A 23,840-nucleotide genomic window follows, 5' to 3' on the forward strand; every position below is an offset into this window, starting at 1 on the left:
ATATATATATATATATATATATATATATATATATATATATATATATGAATATTTGATTTTAAAACTTTGAATTCCAGATTCATTTCCTTCCTCCCTTGTCACCCACCCTTACTGGGAAGATAAGCAGTTCAGGATAGGTTGTACATGTGTGGCTAATGCAAAACAATAACATAGTAGATATATTGTAAAAGACTGACTATATTTCCCTCCCTCCTATGCCACCTCCCACTTGTTCTATTCTCTACTTTGATCCCGACCCTTTTCAAAAGTGGGTGCTTCCAACTTCCCTCCTCCCCCCAGGTTGCCCTCCCTTCCATCATCCCCCCTCTCATCCCCTTTCCCCCCCTACTCTCCTGGAGGGTGAGATACCCTATTTAGTGTGTATTTCATTCCCTCCTCAAGCTAAATTCAATGGAAATAAGGTTGACCCATTCCATTTTGCCTTCCTATTCTTCCCCTCCATTGTAACCATTTTCCCTTGCCTCTTCTGTATGAGATAGTTTACCCCATTCTGTCTCTCCCCATCTCCTTTCATTATATTCCTCTCTCACCTCTTAATTTCATCTTTTAAGTATCATCCCTTCCTGTTAAATTGGTCCTGTGCCTTCTATCTATGTATACCTGTAAACATATATACACATTCACATATGTATTCACATGCCCATATACCTTCATATATAGACATATATATATACATATATATATTCCCTTCAACTACTGAGAAAAGTTTCATAAGTTACAATTATTGTTTTTCCATGTAGGAATGTTAATAGTTCAACTTTGATAAGTTCCTTATGATTTCTTTTCCCTGTTTACCTTCTCATGCTTCTCTTGCTTCTTGTATCTGAATGTCAAATTTTCTATTCAACTCTGGTTTTTTTCAGCAAGAATGCTTGAAAGTCCTCTATTCCACTGAATGACCATATTTCCCCCTGAAACATGATACTCAGTTTTGCTGGGTAGGTGACTCTTGGTTTTAATCCCAGCTCCTTTGACCTCCGGAATATCATATTCCAAGCCCTTCGATCCCTCAGTGTAGAAGCTGCCAGATCCTGTGTTATCTTGATTGTGTTTCCACAATATTCAAATTGTTTCTTCTTGGCTGCTTGTAATAGTCTCTCCTTAATCTGGGAATTCCAGAACCTGGCTATAATATTCCTAGGAGTTTTCTTTTTGGGATCTTCTTCAGGAGGTGATCAGTGGATTCTTTCAACCTCTATTTTGCCCTCTGGTTCTAAAACATCAGGGCAGTTTTCTTTGAGAACTTCCTGGAGGATGATTTCTAGGTTCTTACTTTGATCATTGCTTTCAGGTAGTCCAATAATTTTTTAATTATCTCTCCTATATCTATTTTTCCAGGTCAGTGGTTTTTCCCATGAGATATTTCACATTGCCTTCTATTCTTTCATTTGTTTGGATCTGTTTAACAGCATCTTGATTTCTCATAAAATCATTAGCTTCCATTTGCTCCAATCTAATTCTGAAGCAATGATTCTCCTCATTGAGCTTTTGAGATTCTTTTTCCATCTTTAAGGCATTCTTCTCCTCATTGACTTTTTGAACCTCTTTTGCCATTTGAGTTAGCATATTTTTTAAGGAAGTATTTTCCTCAGTCAGGCTGTTGACTCTCATTTCATAATTTTCTTGCATTGTTCTCATTTCTCTTCCCAATTTTTCCTCCACTTCTCTTATCTGCTTCTTAAGGTCCTCTATGGCTTGTAACCAGCTCATATTTTCCTCTGAAGCTTTTGGTGCAGGAGTTCTGACTTCACTGTCTTCCTCCTGTTCCATGCTTTGCTCCTTTTTGTCCCCAAAATAGGAGTGTAATGTTGGAATCTTCTGTCTGCTTTGTTTTCTTTGCCTGGTCATGTTGCCTCTCAGTCACTTGACCCCTGGGCTTTTTGCCACAGTAGGACTCTGCCACCAGACAGGGGGGCTTTCATCCCAAAATCTGGGGTTTTCTCAGCTGCTGGAGGTATTAGATGGGTGCCTTCTCTGAGGTCTCCACATGCTCTGGCAACCTGGACACATACCCCAGTACCTCCACCCTAGACTGCAATCCAGATCCAAGAAGGTTAAAGCAAGAGCAATTACCCCTCAGACTGGTGCTTGGTCCCCCCTACACTCTGTAGGCCAGGAGGTGAAGCTGCCATGTGGTGCTGGCTGGCTGTGCCAGCATCTCAGAAGCTTCTCGCCCCAGGGGCAAAAGTCACGCATTCCCACTTACTGGGTCCCAAAGTCCAGACTGCACTGACCTCTCACTTTGTCCTTCACATCTATGTGTTGATAAATCTGGAAACGGCTACAGCTGCTGCTGATCTGGAGTCCCCTCTGGCCAAAGCTGGTCAGGCCCACCCTAGGGCTAAAGCCTCGGAGTGGGGCTGGGCTTGGCTCCCAGAGTGCTGAGCTGGCTGATTCCTGCTGGCCTGCCGGGCTGTCCTCAGTGGGAGGTTAGCTCCTCTGTGTCATTTTGTGGGTTCTGCAGCTTCAAAGTTTGTTTAGAGTCCCCTTTTTACATGGATTAGGGAAGGTGGAAGCCAGAGTCGTGGGGAGGTCCTGCTTCTACTCCCCCCCACCAGTTTGATTTTTTAAAAGGGGACATCCCTTGACTCATTTCTTAAGCAATCTTAAATACTGAATGGGCATTGCCTCACTCCTTTGTTTGACTCTTTATGACCCCATGGACCACACTGTTCATGAAGTTTTCTTGGCAAAAATAAAGGAGTAGTTTGCCATTTCCTTCTCCAATGGATTAAGGCAACCTTGGTCACATAGCCAGTGAGGATCTGAGCCTGGATTTGAACTTGGGTCTTCCTGATTCCAGGCCCAGCAACTCTCATTATCTCTAATTTTGGGTAATTTACTTGGGCTCACTAGGTTTGGCTTTTCTTATGTAGAAAATGGAAGATTGGTTTAGATACAAGTGTGGGAAGTTAAACTGAGGCCAAAGCAGATTAAAATGTATTTGGAAAATGTTTAACAAAATAAATTAAAAATACAATGTAACATAGATAATGTTAATTTGTGCTTTTCTAAGTCACTATGTATATTATAGGGATCCCTTTCTATGGGAGTAGAATTACACCCCTGGAGTAGATGACCTTGATAGACAACGTTCAGCTCTAATATTCAAATACCATAATTCTCTTGTCACCTGTGGCCCACACAGTGCAGACTCCCAAGATGAAAAAAGCTCCAGATCTGTACTTACACACGTTGGATTTAATCCTAGAGTAGGCATGGCCCCAAAGAGAGGGAAGTCAGACTTTTTTCCTCCTCTATCACTTGTTATATTCCCACCCTAGAATGGAGTTTATAGGAAAATCTCTTTTAACAAAGCTTAGGTACAGTTCATGTCTAGAGTCTACCCTCAAAGGGATTAAAAGAAGCCCTTCTAGAAAAGTTACTCAATGGTCAAAGTAGTAGGTGTCAGATATAGGAGAGCTATTCATTTCCTTAACCATAAAATAATTGCTTAAAGGAAAAAATATTCATAAACATGAATCTTTCAACACTTTGTGGAACTGCTGAACAAATATTTCATACTCACTTCAGATTTGTATTGTTATACTCAGCAACTCATAAAATATGAATTTCTTGATAATCCAGGATATAACTTGAGACAGACCTACGGCTGCAGAATTTTTTAAAAATTAAATTATTAAAATTAAAAAATTAAAAATTAAATTTTTAAAAATTAAAAAACATTTTCCCAGCTAAAATGTCTTCATTTTTCCAATTTGTTTATTTATTTTTAGTTTTCAACATTCATTTCCACAAGATTTTGAGTTACAAATTTTTCTCCTTTTTTCCCCACCCCACCCCCACCTTTCAAATAGCTAGCCTGCTGAATACACCCATTCCCCAATCTGTTCTCTCTTATATCCTCCTTTAACCCTCCCTCCCAACTTTCTAGCAAGGCAAAATGGATTTCTATACCCTAGTACCTGTATATCTTATTTCCCAGTTGCATGTTAAAAAAAAAACAACACATTTTTTTAATATACAGATTTGTTTTTAAAACTTTGAGTTCCAGATTTTTTCCCTTTTTCCCTCCTCATCTACCCCCACTGGGAAGATAAGCAATTCAATATAGGTTATACACGTGTAGTTACACAAAACATTTCCACAGTAGTTATATTGTGAAAGACTAACTATATCTCCTTCCATCCTATCCCACCCCTCACTTATTCTGTTTTCTCCTTTGGCCCTACCCTTTTTCAAAAGTGTGTGCTTCTAACTACTTTCTCCCCCAGTCTGCCCTTCCTTCTATCACCCCCCCTCTTATCCCTTTTCCCCCTATTTTCCTGTAGGGTAAGATACCCATGAGTGCGTATGTTATTCCCTCCTTAAGCTAAATCCAATGAGAGTAAGACTGTCTGCAGAATTTTCTTGGTGTCTTTTTCTGGTAGTGCTTTGTCTTTGAGAAGAGGTGCAGTTGTAGGCATCTATTTCTTACCCTCTACTTTCCCCAGGAAGCTCATGGGCCTATGTGTTCCTCAGTTTGAGGAATCCTAGTTTGAGAATACAAGAAAATCCATAGTTTCCCACTTCTAGGTATGAAGGAAAAGTGGAATCACTTTGAGTTCTTGTTCTGGAATTTTGGCTTGATGGATGGTCACCTCTGAATTCACATGTAGAGAAGAGACGTGGTATCCCAGTGCTGGGGGGAGGTAGCTATAGGATGTGCTAGCACTAAATAAAACAGTGCTTTACAAAGTGTTTACTGAATAGTCACGCTGTATAGGAAGGGAACTGGAGGAATGATGGGTAGTACGAGAATGGCCCTAGAAATGATCTTACCTCCACAAGTCTCTGGAGGCTATTTGCAAATAGGAATATGTATATATGATAATATTATAATAAATCTCTCTAGTCATAAGTTCACCTAAAGGACAACTTTTGCTATTACTTCGCAGGTGTTTACTGAGTGAAAGTCCCTTGTATTGTTTTGGGGTCCACATCCTGCTTGGGCATCCTGGTGGTGATGATTTCTGATTGGCTCAGTATTGTGGTCTTGTCTGAGACTAGATGGATGTGGTTGTGGTTGAGTGCATGGACACACCTGCTGTTTCTATGGGAAATATAAGGAATGGGTCTGGGGGCAGTGGCTAGTAGAGGCAGTGGCTGCGATCCCATCACATGGACATACCTGCTGTTCTGTGAGGAATATGAGTTTGTCAACACACTTGTTGTTCTAGTGAACAATGAAGCATATATGAGGAAATTAGAATATTGAATCCTGGGCAGGGGGTGGCTAGGTAAGGGAAGTGGGTAGATTGAGTCTGGGGACCTCTGGTGTGGTTAAAACCAGATTATGTAGTTAAATCAGGACATGCCTGCTGTTCAGTGGGAGCCATTAAGGAAGTTAGGATATTGGGGCTGGGGCAGCTTTGTTATGATTCCATCAATATCAATAAGCATATAAAAAATGTTCTAAGTCACTAATGATTAGATAAATGCACATTGAAACAACTTTGAGGCTCCACTTCACACCGATCAGATTGCGGTGAGGATAAAAAGACAGAATATTACAATATTGGAGGGGTTATGGGAAAACAGTAAGATGGCGAATGCAAAATGTGGAATGAGACAACCCATTTTCAGACTTGGTCAATTTGAGAATTTGTCTTTTTTGAGTACACATATTTGTCACAACCTTTTGTTTTCCTTTTGTTCTTTTCAATGAAGGTGGGGACAAGCATAAGGAAAAAGGGGGCCAGCAAAAAGTGGTTGCCAAATAAGAGAAAAAAGAAAAAGAGTGTCATTTTGAACTATTTTAAATGCATAGAAGAGAATAGAAAGTGAGAAGGAAAAAGAAACAGGATAGCTTTGAAAAGTGCATATTAGGGGCGGCCAGGTGGCTCAGCGAGTAAGAGCACCGGCTCCAGTGTTGGGATAACCTGGAGATCGAATCTCGGGCTCAGACACTCAGCACCACACCCAGAAATGACTGGCCGTGTAACCTTGAGCAAGTTGCTTAACCCCGATTGCTTAAAAAAAAAAAAAAGAAAAGTGCATATTAAAATTACTATATACTTAAAAGGAAAAGTAAGTCATATTTAGGAGTGAATTGTGATTTTATGCACAATTCTCTTTCTCTGTTCCACTTTGTAAATGGAAAAGCTCATTTTATTTGGTGATTATCAAGCTTAGAATAAAAATGAAATACAAAAAGAATTTAGTATAAACAGTACAGGTGTGCAGTCATATGCTAACCTATGATGTTGGCAGACAGTACATATTATATCAACATTACATGTCGGGTAAATACTAAAACAATTTTTAGACTCAGTATTGACATTTTGCTACTTCCCTCCCTCCACCTATTTCTTTTCTTCAGATTTCTTTCTCTTTTTTTTTTGTCATTGCCCCTCTTTCCCACAATTCAATTAAATAGTCATTGATTAAATATTTAGATTTTTTTAGACTTTTTTAGATCAAACATTTATCAAATATGTAACACCCTGTGCTAGGTGCTGAGGATATGACAAAAACAAACAAACAAAAAAACCCCAAAACAACAAACCCAACAGACCCTCCCTTCTCTCAAGGAGCACACATTCTCTTGGGGTGGAGGGGATACAACATATGTACAGATCAGAAAAGGCTTTGTGTAGTTGCTGCTGAACTGAACCTAGAAGGAAAGGAAAGTTTTTAAGAGGTTAGAGTAAAAAGAAAGAGGTTGGGGTAAGGATGAGGTGTGTTCCAGGTGTTTGGTAGGCAAACGCTATAACTGGAGGTGGAATACTGAATGAGGAAAATTGCCAGCAGGTCAGTGTGGAGAAAACATAGAGTACATGCAGGGGAATAATATGAAATGTGTGAAACATAGATAGCAGCCAGATTGTGGAGAGCTTTAAATGCTAGACTAAGGAATATACATTTTATCTGTGATGTGGTCAGATCTATGCCTTAGGAAAATTATTTTTGAAGCATATTAGCACTAGTTAAAAAAAGGTAAATGGAGGTGAACCAGGGGTAAACTGTAAGTGGATGGAGGGATAGTCCAGGCATGGGCAGTCAGGACAAGGGAGGAACAGATTCAGGGGTAGAGTTAATGTACTGTTGGAATTAAATATGGCCAAAATTTCCATAGAAACTTTTTAGACTTGCCAGTTTAAAACTACATTAAGACTTTTTGGATAGAGTTTAAGAGCATAAAAGGAAAAGAGGATGGCCAGAGCACAGGTGATGGACTGAAAAAGTAGATGGGAAAGAATGAGAAACAAGTCTTAGATGTGAGGTAGAGAGAAAGATGGAAGGACAGAAGATTGTGATATAGAAAGGAAACTTGGAATTTGGAATTATGGAGGTAGCACAGTTATGAATGGGAGTAGGATATAAAGCATGTCTATCCCTAAAGTTGGCTGAAGAGGAGTGAGAATATGGGTCATAGAAATTGAGGAGCTTTGTTCAACTTCAAAGAGATTGCCAAATCTAGTTCTGGGCACCATCATATGAAAGACACTGACAGACTGGAGAATGTCCAGAGGAGGGCAATCAGGATAGTGAGAGGACTGGAGACTGTGTTGTCAGAAGATCAATTGAAGAAGCTGTGGATATTTAAGCTAAGAAAAGAGAAGACTTAGTGGGGATGACTGTCATGAGTTAGACATTTTTATGCTTGGTTGTGGAGGACAGAAAAAGAAGGTATGGGTGGAAAATACAGAGAAGTAGATTTCAGTTTAATGTAAGGAACACCATCCTAATGATTAGAGTTGTTTAAACAGAATGGGCTGCTTCTGAAGGTCCTGGATTCCCTATTGCTGGAGCTCTGCATGAATGACTATTGGGCATATTGTAGAGGGTTTACTTATTCAGATATGGACAGGACTATGAGCCCTCTGAGGTTGCTGCTAATTTTCATATTCTGTGATGAATTGGGAGGGTGTGGTGTTAGAGGGGTCATCAATCCATATGTTGTAGCAGCAAGTACCCTAGCATACCTAGGATAGCTACTAGTACAGGTTCTTTGATCTGCTTTTCTAAAGGAAACCAACTCAAAGGGGGTTAACAATCTTATTTTAATCAAACATAGATATCATTCACTTAGTTCAGGGGAAAATGTCAGCACCCTGAACTTCAGAAAATACAAACAGAAATTACAAGCAGACAAAAAATACAGACAGAGAAAATAACACAAACAGAATAACATAAACAGACCAACAGATAGGGCTTCTAGCTGTCTGACCATTACATACATAATTATTAGTTACCAGAGAGAGAAACAAGGGTTTTCAAAGCTGGGGGACTCAATGGCTACCCAGAGTGTCATCTGGCCAAATCACACAACTCTTCCCATAAGGGAGCCCCAAAGAAAACCACACCTCAGGGTATATATAACCTTCTCCAGGGTCAGAAGACATCACAACCTTCATGACCCACTGCCTAATTACAAAGTAACAAGGTATGGGCCTTCCTGGAAAAATAAGTATCGAGTAAGCAAGTTTCTCTTGTTGGGCTACAGGTGAGGCCCATTAAGGGGCAGGGAAGATCTCCAAATTTCCTTACCATTATACATGTAGACTGAGGTGTCTAAGTATGGGGTAGTGGATGCTGTGGAAAGGAAGACTGAACTAGGTACTGAAATTCTTGAGAAAGGAGGGGGAGAGACCTGCATGTTGATCCAAGGTCTAATATTTTTTGTTGTCACAGGGGCGTTCTTTAGTGATTCTTAATTCACAATTGTGTGCTAAAGCTAAGTAAACACTTTGGAGTATTAAAAGCCTGATTTTTCTCTCAAAAATATGTAAATATTAGGGGCAGCTAGTTGGTTCAGTGAATAGAGCACTAGCCCTGGAGTCAGGAGGACCTGAGTTCAAATCTGGCCTCAGACACTTAACACTTACTAGCCATGTGACCTTGGGAAAGTCACTTTACCCCAATTGCCTTGCCTTCCTCCCTCCAAATAAAAGAATAAAAAAATTTAAATATTTCAGAATCTACATTTAGCCTCTGGTAATAGAAAAGGCACCAAATTTGGAGGCAGAAGAAACAGGTTGGAATTCTATTTCTGTGCTATGCTATGAATTAGCTGTGTGATCACTCAACCTCTTCAGATCTCACTTTCCTCATCTATAAAATGAGACTCGAAGATGCCTTCCAATTCCAAATCCTATGATGCTACATTTTAATACATGAGCCCCAGACTAATATGTTAACATTTTTTTTTGAAAGATGGATTTTTCCATATGTTAGAAATGAAAAATAGTTGGAAACTGATTTATAGATGGGGAGGGGAAAAGTCCTTTTTTATTTATAGGAATGTTGTTATGATTATTGTTATTATTTCAAATAATGCCTCAGAGACAATTAAGGGTCCCTTTTTCTCCTCCCACGATGGAGAAGGGCACATCAGAACTGAAAGTAAGCTGCTTTTCCCTTACCTTCCTGGGAAAAGAAAGTATTTATTCTTTTTCCCTGCTCAGTGGTGGCAGGGACCTATGTCCCATCAGTCTCAAAGACCAATCTCTCTTCTGCTGTCTCCCTGACCAATTGTTGAGACACTCATTGTGGATACCAAAGTAAGGGCAAGAAACCAAGGGCAAAGAGGTTGGGGAGGAAGATGCCCTATGAGGTCCTCTTCTAGGAAAATCTCTGCTATCCGCATCAGAATTAGGTCCATTGGACAAAACCCCATTTAGTCTCCATAAGTCTGAGGTCTGCAAAGTTTAGTTCTCCTTATTTACCTGGTAACAGTTAAAACTAACTGTCAACAAACCAACTTAATGGGAATGAAAAGAGGAGGGAAACATTATTCCTGCCAGACACCAACCACTCTTAAGATTGTTCAAAGTGGGGAAGATGCAGGATGTTGAAAACTGAGATGGAATTTTAACCTGCCATGGAATGTGATTCCACCAGGCTGGGTCTGGTCTTCCAACTTCCACCCTAAACTGGACTTGATTACTGGCCCTGCCCACCTCTGACTACCAATCCCTAAATTCTCTTACAGTCACTCAGTGGGAGTATGTGGGCAGATTATTAAGTTAATGAAAAACCTGAATTTGAAAGAAGCAGAGTTTTTTTTTCAGGGACAGGTCTTCTATGGGCTATTTATAATATGGAAATTTATAATATGTTTTTCTTAATGTGTAGTCTCTCAGAAAATATTTGTTGGCTGACTGAGTGAATAAATAAACAGATTAATGACAGGGGATTCATGTTCCATTTGCCTACCACACTCAATAGAAAGAACTCTGTCTCCTCATCCCTTTCTGTGGTAACAGTGAAAGGGACTGCTATACCAGAGATGTTCATTAAAGGTGATCATATCTCTAACACTATCTGTATTTCATCTCTGTTTCCTTCATTTATATCCTCCTTCCTTCTATTTCTCATCACTTGAGAAGACATCAGAGCAAAGTCTGGATCCTTTGTTTTCTTATTTCTTTTGATTGCTGTATATGCCAGAGTTGTTTTAGAGAGATAAAGCTGAGGTCTAGCTAATTAGACACTCGTGTGTGTGTGTGTGTGTGTGTGTGTGTTTTGTGTGTGTGTGTGTGTGTGTAGTGTGGGTAATATGGGTAGTATGGAGACACAGGAAGATATGCTGTAGAGTGGTAAAAGGGTGTAGAGGTCATAGGGTGTAGTTTATGGTGCGCTGGACCTGAAGTTAGGAAACACGATTTTGAATTCTGCTATGTGATCATGGGCAATTATTTTCTCAATCTTAATTTCCCTTTCTCATTATAAAATAGGTCTAATAATAATTATTTTCACAATAACTGAATAAATTGCTTTGCAAATCTTAAAGTGCTATATGAATATGAGTTATTATTATTCCTAGATTGTTCTGCCTACTATGGACAGTGAAAGATGTCTGGGAGATTTTGTGACCTGAGATTCCTTTTTCTTCTTTACTTAGAGTGGTGTAGTGCAAAGAAACCTGGGTTTGGAGTCAGAAGACAGAGGTTTCACAATTAGTGTTCAACAGATATTTATTGTGCAAGGCATTATGCTAGGCATTGGAAATATAAAGACAAAAAATAACACCTGCCCTCCAGAAGCTTGCATTCTTAAATGTGTAACATATAAACAATAAATGTATAACATATGAACAATGTGTAAATGTGTAAACATATAAACAATAAATGTAATAACAAGGCTATTTATGGAGGGAAAGAGCCCTAACAACTAGGAAGATCAGGAAAGTCTTCTCAAAGGCAGTAGGGACTAACCTGAACCTTGAATGAAGATAAGGATTCTGAGAGAGAAAGGGAAGAGAAGGGAGAACATGCCAGGCATGAGAGGTAGAGAATGAATAGAGCTGTGGTGGGGAGGGAGGGATGGAGTAGCATAGAGTTTAGAGAAGAGCCAGTAAGCTTAGTTTGGCTGAAACATAATTTGTGAAGGGAGAAATAAGGATGAAATAAGACTGGAAGCCTAAGTAGGAGCTAGATCATGATGGATTTTGAATACCACATTAAGGAGTTTGTATTTATATAAAAAAAAGAGGGGGGGAAGCCACTAAAGAAAGGTCTTTGAGCAATTAGGAAAATTATTTTGGCTCATGAGAGAGGATGGATTGGATTAGGAAGCAGCAAAACCTTATGATAATTCAAAAAATGTACCTGGAGGGTCTAGAAAACATAACATGTGTGAGAGTTGTGGGCATAGAATCAAAAAACCTGGCAAATAAGTGGCTATAGGTAGGAGGTTAGAAACAAGGAAGACTCCAAGGTGTCTTCAGGGTTACAAAGGAGACTGGGAAGATGGAAGTGTTCTTACCAGAAATAGATAGATGTAGATGCATGTATATAGAGAAATTAAGTTCCACTTTGGAGATATTGAATTTGAAATGCTCATGGGCCATTGACTTTGAAAGTGTAAAGCAGACATTTTGTGATTGGGGATTAGAGTTTAGGAAATAATTTAGGTTACATATAAATAAATAAAAATACACACACATATACATACAATTATATCTATATAGACACACGTACACAATACATACATGTGTTCGTATAGATTGTGTATACATTAGGCATATACCTGTATGTATATATTTATATATAAATATGTCCTATCATATATTTTATATCTATTTTTCTATCATCTCTCTCTCTCTGTCTCCCCTCTCCCTCTCTCACTTGTGGCCCCAATCTAAAGCTCTAGGTTTACACAGATTGGGGTTCATGTGATCTTGTGAGTTTATCACCTTTTTCCCTCCTTCTTCTACATCAGAATTTAGTTAATTCTACCCCAACTCAGGGTTTTCCTTGGGAATCAGAATTTGCCTGTGAAGTCTGACTCCACAATAAAAGAAAATAGGCCTCAACTTCTGGGCAAGCACCCAAGATAGCAAGGCACTGAATATAAGACAGACTTTACTGGCAACGGGAAAAAAAACAAAGGGCTTGCACCCAGGTCCATAAGTAGCACAAACACCTCTCCTTCCCTCTTTGGCGAACCCCAGTTTCCCAAGGACCTATATGTCCCTTCAGACTTATGGTACTACCTTAGTTTGACATCTTTCAAATTCCTGGTTGCTAGAGAAAGAAGCAACCCTACCTTCTAGAAAACTGCATTACAGCCAGATATCTATATACCCTTTTAGGCTTATAATATTACTTTGGGATTGAGATCACAACCAATGGAAAAGCACTTCAGTAGAGGGAAATCCCCCACTCCCTGGACCCTGCACAACCCACTTAACTCCTGGTATCAGTGAAATAAAAGGTTCATATTTGATTCCATGTTCTGACTTTGTTCCTTGATCTTAATTTAGGCTTCTATTCAGTCTAGGATTTAGTTCTGTCTAGGAACTCCCCTATTGGAGATGTGATGGGAACTCCCCATCACAGCTATTACACTGATGGAGCTTCTTTTAGATGGTAAGCTCTCTAAGGGCAGGGACTCTTTTGCATTTTGCTTGTATCTGTATCTGTAGTGCTTAGCCCAGTACCTGGAACACAGTAAATGCTTAATAAATATTTGTTGCCTGCCTACTTGGTACTCTTTTCAATCTATAAATTCTTCTTTCTCTGATCCCTTTCCCAGTCTGGTCACTTTAACATTAGGCATAAATCCTGAGTGCTTTTCTTTAGCCATGATGATCCTTTCCTATCTGCCTGCTACTCCCCCTTCCTCTACCTTATTCTGATCAGCATAGGACTTCCTGGTTGAGGGCATGGGGTTGGTATGCTGGTGGTAAAAGGGAGGGACTGTTTATGATATAAATCACAGAATCTTAGGATAAGAAGGGACATTTGACGTCATCTAGTCCAACTCATACCCAAACAAGGATCCTCTCTAAACTATTCCCAATAAGAAACTTGGAGACTAAAGAACTGGAGAATGTTTTTCCTGGGCCAACTATTTGCTCTTGGAAAAAGGTCTTTTCCTTTGATGATTAGAAATGTGACTTCAGAATCACATAATTGTAGGTGTTATACATGGTTATATATGGTTTATAGCCAGAATTTCCTCCTTACAACAATTACTTTGAACAGTGAACAGGAAAAAAAAAAGAAACCTGAAAGTTAGTTTATGTGATAATGCATTGTCCATTGTGTAGGTAGGAATTAGAAACAGGATTCTGTTATTGAAAATTAAAATAATACTAACAAACAATACAGAGACTTTAATAAAAGAATGGCAAAAGAATTAGATCCTAGTAGCTAGCTAAGATAAGTGATAGTAACTCATGGTACTCTGTAGAGAAGCCATTAGGCCTGAAATGAATTCCAGCTTGCATTAGTGGAGGTTGAATAAATGTTTTATTAAATTTGTTTTTAAGTTGTCCATGGAGCTTTGTAGTCATATCTATGCTAGGTCCATGATGAGCCATTATATTACTCATCCTTTCCAGAATAACTGCAACTGTCTCCCAACCCTTTCCCAATCTAATCATTTGCTGTTGTCTTTAATCTGCTAGGGTTTTGGCACCATGGTCAGTGGGAAGCTAGGAAGGAATGAAAGTAATTTCTTGGGGGATATATTAAAAAAAAAAAGCAGAACTCTGACTCATATAGTCTGAGTCAGATGAGGGAAATAAGGCTTGTGCAACTGGATCAATGCACTCTTTCTTGATTATCCCTTGATGATTGTTGCTACTTACTCTCTTGATGACTTTGGGAAGGTAGAGTCATGTAATTCTTATTTTACTTGTTTTTATTTTTTTCTGAGAAAGAGAATGAGAGGCCACAGTGGATAGTGCACCAGTTTTAGAGCCAGGAGAACCTGAGTTCAGATCCAACCTCAGACACTTACTAGTTGTGGACCCTGGGCAAGTCACTTAACTGTGATTGCCTCAAAAAAGAAATGAAAAGAAAAACAAAAAAGAAAATGATCTGTGGACTGGGAAGGACAGAACAACCAAAAAAAGGCCTATAATAGGAAACTGGTAGTAAATATGTAGAGAGTAAGAGTTACTAACAGCTCTTGATGAATTCAAGTCACCAGACCTAGATCAACAACATCTAAGGAGACTTAAAAGTTTGGCAGATGTGATTGCTGAACCATTATTAGAGATCTTTGAATGATCAAGGAGGTGCCATTGGATTAAAGAAAAGTGTTGTACCGTGGAAAAAACAATGGATTTTTAGTCTCAGGAGCTGTGTTTAAATTTACCTCTGTAGACCTTAACATCTTCATCTGTAAAAGGAGATGTTTGAACTAGATAGCCTATAGAGTCCCTTTCAGCCCTAAACTTATGATCTTAGGGTGCCAATTTTTAGAAAATGGATGAGAATGGAGTCTTGAATCTCTGGCAAAAATCTAGAAGGTATAATTAAAAGGATGGTTAGTGAACACCCAAGAAAAGAAGCAAGCAAGTATTAATAGACTAACATTATTTCCTTTTTTGATAGTTTTACTTGATAGATAAGGAGATTGTTATAAATATTATTCATCGAGATTTTAGTAGAATATTTGATGAAGTCTAACTTGCTCTTCTTGTGAAGAAAATGGAGGGATGTGACTAAACATTAGTACATTTAGACTGATTAAGAACTGTTTGAATGGCCAGAACCAAACAACATTCATGCTTTGATGTTAACTTGGAAATAGGTCTCTAGTGGAATGCCATAAGAATCTGTGGTTAGTTTTGTGTTATTTAAGATTTTTCTCAGCAACTTGGATAAAAGTGTAGAAGTTTATCAAGCTTGCAGATGATGCAAATCTGGAGGGATACTTAACGCACAGTCAGGATCCAGAAAGATCTTGACAGGGTAAGATTTCATCAAAAATGATGAAATTTGATTGGGATAAATGCAAAGTCATACACAAGTTAAACAACAGACGTTACTGGTATAAGAGTTAGAAGATGTGGTTAGACAATAGTTGTTTGAAAAAGTCTGAGTATTTTAGTGGACTACAATACAAGTTCCATAAGAGATAATAGAATCCCCAAAGGCTAATCCATACTTGTTAGGACTACATAGTACTGTCCCCGTCAGAACATTTTTGTAAAGTCTGTTCAGCTCTGGGTTTTGCCTTTTAGGAAAGATATGAATAACTTTCAGACTGTCTAGAAGACGGTGACCAGGGCGCTAAAGGGTCTTAAGATCACATAGGATGAGATTAGATTGGAGGGACTAAGGAAGGATGTTTTAACTTGAAGAAGAGAAGACTGAAGGTTGACATGGTTGTTGTCTCCAACAGTGGAAGTTGTCTGTCTTGTGGAAGAGGGGTTAGATTTTGTTGTTGCTTTTTGCTTGATTGTGGAGGGAAGATCCAGGAACAATGGGGTAGCAGTTAGAGAAAGGCAGATTTAGGCTTGATGTAAAGAAACAGCAGTTAGGTGGTACAGTGGACAGAGTGTTTGCTCTGGAGCAAGGTTTGGGAACCTTGGCTTCCAGGTCCTTGGTTGAGAAAAAGTTTTACAGAACAAATCCTTTTATTAACGGAATTTGTTCTGTGAAGTTTGGATTTAGTAAAAGGACTGCACTTGAGGACCTATGAGGCCAAATGCAGTCTTGAGGCTGCAGGTTCCCCATACCAGCTATGGAGTCAGGAAGACTCATCTTCCCGAGTTCAAATCTAGCCTTGGACACTTACTAGTTGTCTGGCCTGGGGCAAGTCACTTAGCCCTCTTTGCCTCAGTTCCCTCATCTGTTAAATGAGCTGGAGAAGGGAATGGAAAACTACTCCAGTATTTTTGCCAAGAAAACCCCAAATGGAGCCATGAAGAGTCTGATACATACAAGTGAGCCAACTGAACAAGGAAAAAGAATGATGGTTTAGAATTGGAGGACTTGGGCTCTGAATCCACCCCTGCCACCTGCCGCCTGCAAGAATTTGGGTCACACCTAACCTTTCTGGGCTTTGTTTTATTTATCGGTAAAATGAATGGGGTTGGATTAGATGATTCTTCTTTCAGCTTTCTGAAAGCTTCTGCCAGCTTTCTCCTCCCTTAGCCTCTTTACATGAAGGCTCACAGTCAGCCATGGAGTTATTAAACTCCAAATATGCCCCCTTTTCCAATACACTTTGAAACAAGAAGAGTTTGCATTAGAGATCCAGTACCAGAACCAGGCAGTCCTAGAGGGGTTTCATTTTTTTTATTGTATACTTGTGCCTCAGTCTGCTTTATGAAACAAAGTAATTTATGTTTATATAACACTTAAAGTTGGTGTTTTATATATGTTGTCACATTTGATTTTCAGAATGACCTAATTTGTCTTATTTTCCCTGCTTTACATATGAAGAAACTAAGGCTCAGATATTAAGTAACTTTTCCAAAATCTCAGCTAGTAAATGTCATTGTAACTCAAAAAAAAAAATAATTTAAAAAAAGGTTAAAGGTTATTCCCACTACCTCATTCATGATCCCTCTTCTGCTATGGGAAGAGACTCTGGAATAAGAGGACCTGTGTCAAATCTTTCCCATTACACTTTAAGCTTAGCTTTAGGCAAGCCATTTAACCTCATTGGGCCTCAGTTTCTTTATCTATACAATGAGGGGGTTGGACTGGATGATTCTTGAAGTCACTTCCAAATCTATTTCTATGACCCTCTGGTGATCCTTCTCTATGACTGTGGCCCATTTATAACTGTATATACCATGAAACTCCTTTCCACCATTTGTTGGTTTTTGTAGACAAATCATAAAGAGTAAAAGCCTTTGACTGTACAGGCAGCAGAGTTAAGGATGGACTTCAGGTACTCGGATAGGAATTATTGGCCTGATATAGAGATGTCTAAGTAAAGGCAAAGAAAGCACCAGTCCCAAGTATTGGGAAGATGGCAAATGTCTAAAATATGAAATGGGGCCTCAGCAGCTTAGGCAAGTGCCCAGAGGTGGAAAAAAGGTTGAGAATGATTGGGAGGAATGGAAATCAATCACATATTTCTTTCATTGTTTCCTGAAGAAAATAACAATCAAAAATATTTGCTGAATGAAATGTGCCAGAAAAATTATTAATCAAATTGTTTTCCTGAAATTTAGAGAATACATTGCTGAAAACATCTTAGAAATTTATAATTAATCCATATTAACAGTGATTATTTTTTAAAAGGTTGTGTAGGGCATGAAGGCATGACAAAATTGGCACCTTGCTCATCACCTTTAAAAGAGTTGGGGGTGTGGGTAGACCTTGATTTTTCAGTTGGAAATCTGTGATTTCCTCATTCCCAATGGGGATACTCCTTTAAGTCCCAATTAAATCCCCACCTTTTATTGGAAGCTTTCTCCAGTCCCTCTTAATTCTAGTGCCTTCCCTCTGTTAATTATTTCCCATTTATTTCTATATATTTGTTTACATGCTGTCCATCCCGTTGAATTGTAAACTCCATGAGGACAGGGACTGTCTTTTCCCTCTTTTTGTATCCCCAGCACTTACCATAGTGCCTGACACATAGAAGGAGCTTAATAAAGGTTTTTTTTTAATTGACTGCTGCTCCCTTTGCCAATATGGATCATCACTTGTTCTGCAATTTAGTCTTAAAAAGTTGACTGGAAATACTGAGTTTAAATGACTTGTCCAGGATCACATAGCCAGCATATGTCAAAAGCAGAACTTGAACCCAGCTCTCCCTGAGTCTGATACCTGTCTTCTGTTCACTATACCTGTTTCCTTTCTGTAGGTAAACAGAAGTAGCTGAAAAGGTATCTAGATGACACTTCTTTTGACCCCAGGCCATTCTCTTAGATATCAATCAATTCTTGTGTCTGTCCTGGTTCACCAGGTGTTTGCTGAGATAATGATTTGTGAAATTAAACTTTGGAACCAAATGGATTAAAGTCCTTTGATTTTAGGACAATATCTGATGTATAGTTTATATACATATATGTGTGTATATAGATGTATATATACATATACATACATATATAATTTAAGTAGATATAGATAAATATGAGGTTTACCTTAATAAATGTCCAATTTGTTATCAGAGAGAGAAAACCTCTGGTCTTTCTACCATCCTCATATATTTAACGGAGTCTTCTGTGACAAATAACTGACTTTATTAATGTTTTACCCCTTTTCTTTCTTTTCCTTCTTTCTAGGACTACTGTTTCAATCATCATGGCTACTATCCCTAGAGGATGCAGTTCCAACCTAAACTCCACATACCATAACCTTTGTGACATGGACAAGCCTTGGGGCATTGTTCTAGAGGCATTTGCAGCAGCTGGAGTTGTGACCTCAGTCGTCTTCATGCTATCTCTTCTTGTTCTCATCTGCAAGGTCCAGGACTCCAATCGTAGAAAAGTCCTTCCTACCCAGTTCCTCTTCCTCCTGGGGGTGTTGGGCATCTTCGGCCTCACCTTCGCCTTCATCATCAAACTCAACGACAGGACTGGTCCCACTCGTTTCTTTCTCTTTGGAGTCCTCTTTGCTCTCTGCTTCTCTTGCTTACTTGCACATGCATTCACTTTGGCCAAGTTGGTCCGAGGAAAGAAACCCCTGTCATTATTGATGATCCTAGGCTTGGCCTTGGGCTTCAGCTTGGTCCAGGACATCATTGCTGTTGATTATGTTGTCATCACCATGAACAGGACCAATACTAATGTCTTTGCTGAAATGCTGAGGACCCAGCGCAATGAAGATTTTGTGATGCTACTCATCTATGTCCTCTTTTTGATGGCGTTCACTTTCGTCATGTCTCTAGCCACCTTTTGTGGCTCCTTTACCGGTTGGAAGCGCCACGGCGCACACATCTACATTACCATGCTTTTCTCCATTGCCATATGGGTAGCATGGATTACTTTGCTTTTACGTGGACCCCTTGATCTAATTTGGGATGATACCATCCTTAGCGTTGCCTTGGTTGCCAATGGCTGGGTCTTCCTATTAATGTACATCTTGCCTGAGTTTATCCTCCTCACCAAGCAACGTAACCCAAGGGACTACCCCATGGAAGACAACCTTTGTAAACCCCAGTTCATGAAGCAAAGCTATGGTATGGAGAACAGAGCCTACTTGCAAGAGGAAATCCCTCAAGGTAATGCATGGACATTCACTCACACAGGAAGTGATGAAAGATTAATAGAACTTGAGAACTAGAAAGGATTGTAGTTATTGTTTGTCCTTTGTTTTCGAAGGGGATGTGACAGCAGGAAGGTGATGCCATGATTTGCAAGTGAGTTGGATTTAAGTGAGGGAGGACTGTGCAAAGTCACCAGCCTCAATTTCTCCTCCAGAACCATCTGGACCCAGTGGTAAAATAATAGATCAGAATGACAGGAGATGGCCTTGGGTGCAGTGGGAGACCTGGGTCTTTTTAAGCTAAGGTCTAGATATTATCTAGCACAACTCTCTCATTTTATAGATAAGGGAAACTGAGGCACAGAGAATTCAAATGACTTGTCCAAAGTCACAAAGCTAGTAAGTAGATAAAACCCCCAGATATTTTGACTCTTAATCCGGTATTCTTTCTTCTTCACCATGGTTGCCTGTCATTTACAATTCCCTATATTTGAATAACTCTTTCTAGGTTTTATGGCACTTTAACACATGATCTCATGGGACCTTTACCACAACATTATGGCATAAGGAAAGCAGGTGCTATTATTGCATTTTGATATTTGATAATTTTTAAAAACTTCAAAGCTGTATAGCATTTTTCACTTTATTATCTCCACTGTCACATTATTTCATCCCTTTTGTGACAGAGGGAGAAAATCTTATTTCATCCTCCTATCAATTCTGTGAGGTGTTAGTACAATTATTGGCACCAGTTTATAGATAAGGAAGCAGAATCACAGGTAGCTCAAGTAACTAATCAAGGTCACAGGGCTGGTAACTAGAACTAGAATCTAAATCCTGTTAGCAGGTAGAAGCAGCTGGGTGGCAGTAGATAGAGTAAGGGCCTAGAGTCAGAAAGACTCATCTTGCTGAGTTAAAATCTGCTTTAGACACTTACTAGCTGTGTGACCTTAGGTAAGTCACTTAACCCTGTTTACCTCAGTTTCCCCATCTGTAAAATGATCTGGAGAAGGAAATGGCAAACTACTCTAGTATCTTTGCTAAGAAAATCCTGCCCCACCCCCCACCCCTCCAATGGGTCATGACTAAAAACAACAACCAAAGGTGTAATTCAATCACTGAACTCTTGGGAAAAGGATAATACACTGATGGGACATCTTGGGCTATCCTGTGTGTGAGGGACAAGCATAGCTGCATGGGTGGACGGCTTTGAACTAGAGGTTAAGACCTGTCAGGCCAGACTAGATGGATCTGTTCTCAGTCACAAATGAGTTTGCCCTCCAGAACACCCTGGCCCTGAGAAGCAATCCCTCCTGGCTTATTTCTTAGGGCTATTGTGGTTCCCTGACAGTCACTGGGAAGACTGAAGAGACCAAGGCAATGAAATTTAAAAGGGTGTGTGTGCAGGGAGGGGTTCATGGAAGGGAGGGTGGAGATCTTTCTTAAATCCTCACTCTTAAACATAAACAGGTAAGTGTTGGAAAATGGCTTAGATTTTTAAATGAAATGCTATAATACTGTCGTATTTTTGATCCTGTTGCTTTCTCCAAGTTTAGAACCTCTGCTTGCTCCAGTATGACAGGATTTTTGTTTTTGTTTTTGTTTTTCTTGGTCTTTTTGGATGGGGGAAGGCAGGGCAATTGGGGTTAAATGACTCGCCCAAGGTCACACAACTAGTAAGTGTTAAGTGTCTGAGGTCAGATTTGAATTCAGGTCCTCTTGACTCCAGGGCTGGTGTTCTGCTCACTGTGCCACCTAACTGTCCCTAGAATAGGATTTTTTAATAAAAAGTTCAGAAAGATTACTTTGTCCTTGGGGAAGCTAGGTGGTGCAGTGAATAGAGCACTGGCCCTGGAGTCAGGGGGACCTGAGTTCAAATCCAGCCTCAGACACTTAACTAACTGTTAAGTGTAACCTTGGGCAAGTCACTTAGCCCCAAATGCCTTGCCTTCCCCCCCTCCAAAAAAAAAACCCAAGAGATTACTTTGCCCATATTCTTTTTTTTGTTTTGTTTTAAATTTATTTTATTTTTAATTTATGGAATAAAATAAGCATTTCCATAACATAGTAAAATTAAAAAAATATATAATTGCACACGAAACTGCAAATCTATGTATAACTTACTATTCCTTTTAAATATACAACAAAGTTATTGTGTAAATTTCTTTCTTTACACCCCTCTCTTCCTGCCCACCCTAGAGATGGCCATCATTAGACACAAATACGTATGCATGTATATATACATATATGTAAATGTAAAATTATTCTGTGCATACCTCCATTAATCCAGGAAAGTCAAAATGGGTAAAATCATAGTAAAAGCACAGAGCCTTTCCGGCACTCCCAGGATTAATGATAATAGCTAACATTTCTGCAGTGCTTACTATGTGCCATGGACCAGGCTAAATGCTGTAGGGCTACATTTGATCCTCACAGCAGCCGTGAGAGGTAGGTGCTGTTATCATCCGCATTTTGCCAGTGTGAAAGCTGAGGCAAGCAGACGCGTGGCCAGGACCGCACAGCTCCCCGTGACTGAAGTCAGCCCAGCCTCAGGGCTCTGTCTACCAGCCACCAGACACGTTCATAGATTCTGGGGAAGCTTTCCTTGGGGGAGGGGCAACGCCAAGGTCGAAGGACCGCTTTGATTTGCTTCTCTAGGGAATGATGAGACTTTACTGACTTGGCCAATGAATGCGTGATTTTCTCTCTCTCTTTCAGGCCCTGAAAACCCTGGCAGCAGCACACTCTATGCTCCATATTCTACCCATTTCCAGCTGCAGGTAAAGTAGTTTCCTTTCCTTTCTTCACCTGTGGCGTTAAGACATCAGAGCTACCCCTTATGCACAGTTGGGACTCTTCTTATAACCAGGATATCCTGGAAGGGACTGTGATTGAAGGGAATCTAGGGAAAGGGGAACCCCAGAGTAGGTCTCTACATATGCTTTTTTTGGGGGGGGAGGGCAGGGCAATTGGGGTTAAGTGACTTGCCCAAGGTCACACAGTCAGTAAGTGTTCCGTGTCTGAGGGCAGATTTGAACTCAGGTCCTCCTGACTCCAGGGCCAGTGCTGTATTCACTGCACCACCTAGCTGCCCCTACACATGCTTTTTTCAATATGATCTGGAATGAGTTTATAAAAAATAACCTTTACAATAGCACCTGCCATATACCAGGCACTACACTTAGTGCTTCACAGCTATGATCCTCACAATAGCTCTGAGAGGTAGGTGCTACTACCCGCATTTTACAGATGAGAAAACTGAGGCAAACAGAGACTAATGACTTACCCAGGGTCACACAACTGAAGTAAAATTTGAAGTCAGATCTTCCTAACTCTAGGTCTGGCACTCTATCCATTGTATCACCTAGCTGCCTCAGTTTAATAACAGCACTCACTGTAACTAGTTTAATGGTAACTTTTTTTTTCAGGATCAGGACTCTCAAAAGGATTTTTCAATCCCACGACCCAAGACCCGTTCAAGCCCCTATGATGATTATGGTGGAAGGAAAGGGGGCAATTAATACCACCGTGCCAGATGAGAAGATAGCAAACAGTAGCAGAATCAGCTGAGGATTTACAGGGAAATGGAATAAGCCCACCAAATGCCAAGGAAACTGGACTTATAGTAGGGGGTGTGGGGAAACTTTCCTTCCTCCGAGCCCCAACTCTCTTCTAACTCCTGGGAAGAAGGAAGTAAACCAGGCTGATGTTTTGGAAAATATTGCATATTTCTTTCCCTGGTCCCCACCCCAAAGTATGTGCTTTCACAAGTAGTTTTATTCAACTCAGGAAAAGAACCTCCAACCAAGTGAGGGAGGCCCCCATCTCAGTATATGTGTGACCTCCAATTTGGTCATTCTGAAATACATATCTTTGGTTCATTGGGCTTTATGAATTCAACTCATCCTTCTGAAGACAGATTGCCTAGCTGTTTTTGCTGTGATCCATGAGCTTTGCAAAGAACAGGATTGAGAAACTGAGTAAAAACAACAAAGAGCCAAAAACAGCCTCTCAATCCACGTCTGCCTTAATCCTACACCACTCCCCCACCCAAACCAACTCCCTGACATTTATCTTTCTCCATGGGCACAATGGACTTTCCCTGCCACTTTAGATTCAGCAGGCTCCACAGACCTGTCCAATATGCTGACCTCTTCTTTTCTTTGGTGTTATGTCACAGGCCAAACCCTCTATTTGTTTCCCATTAAATTCCAGAACTGAAGCTTTTTCTGGAGTTCCCCTTCCAGATGTTCCATTCCTGAATAAGCCTGATGCGCTTTTCTTAGAAGAATTTGCTCTGTTCCAGAAGCAAAGCTGTGGCACTGACTCTTGTTCCTAAACCAAGCTATACATCCTCTGTAAATAGTCTAATATTGTCTTTGCCCTCCCTGTTCAGTAAATGTGTGCATGGTGTTTACTAATATGGAAGACTTTCATTATGTAATAAGTTATTCATTTCTCAAA

The 23,840-nt window shown here is 39.8% G+C and overlaps 1 protein-coding gene across 1 annotated transcript in view; it reads left to right on the top strand.

Annotated features, from left to right (window-relative positions):
• The window catches only part of GPRC5A (G protein-coupled receptor class C group 5 member A), a 25,670-nt gene extending 1,830 nt beyond the window's left edge, over positions 1-23,840 (top strand). The window contains exons 2-4 of the mRNA XM_069101447.1: positions 18,455-19,392; positions 22,095-22,156; positions 22,805-23,840. Coding sequence (XP_068957548.1) covers positions 18,474-19,392; positions 22,095-22,156; positions 22,805-22,897 — 1,074 coding nt within the window. The 5' untranslated portion in view covers positions 18,455-18,473 and the 3' untranslated portion in view covers positions 22,898-23,840. The remainder of the gene's footprint in view (positions 1-18,454; positions 19,393-22,094; positions 22,157-22,804) is intronic.

Source organism: Petaurus breviceps, unplaced genomic scaffold (genome assembly GCF_028583685.1).
Source record: "Petaurus breviceps papuanus isolate PSGF00001 unplaced genomic scaffold, PetGlider_PUasm1.0 470, whole genome shotgun sequence".
Classification (NCBI taxonomy): domain Eukaryota; kingdom Metazoa; phylum Chordata; class Mammalia; order Diprotodontia; family Petauridae; genus Petaurus; species Petaurus breviceps.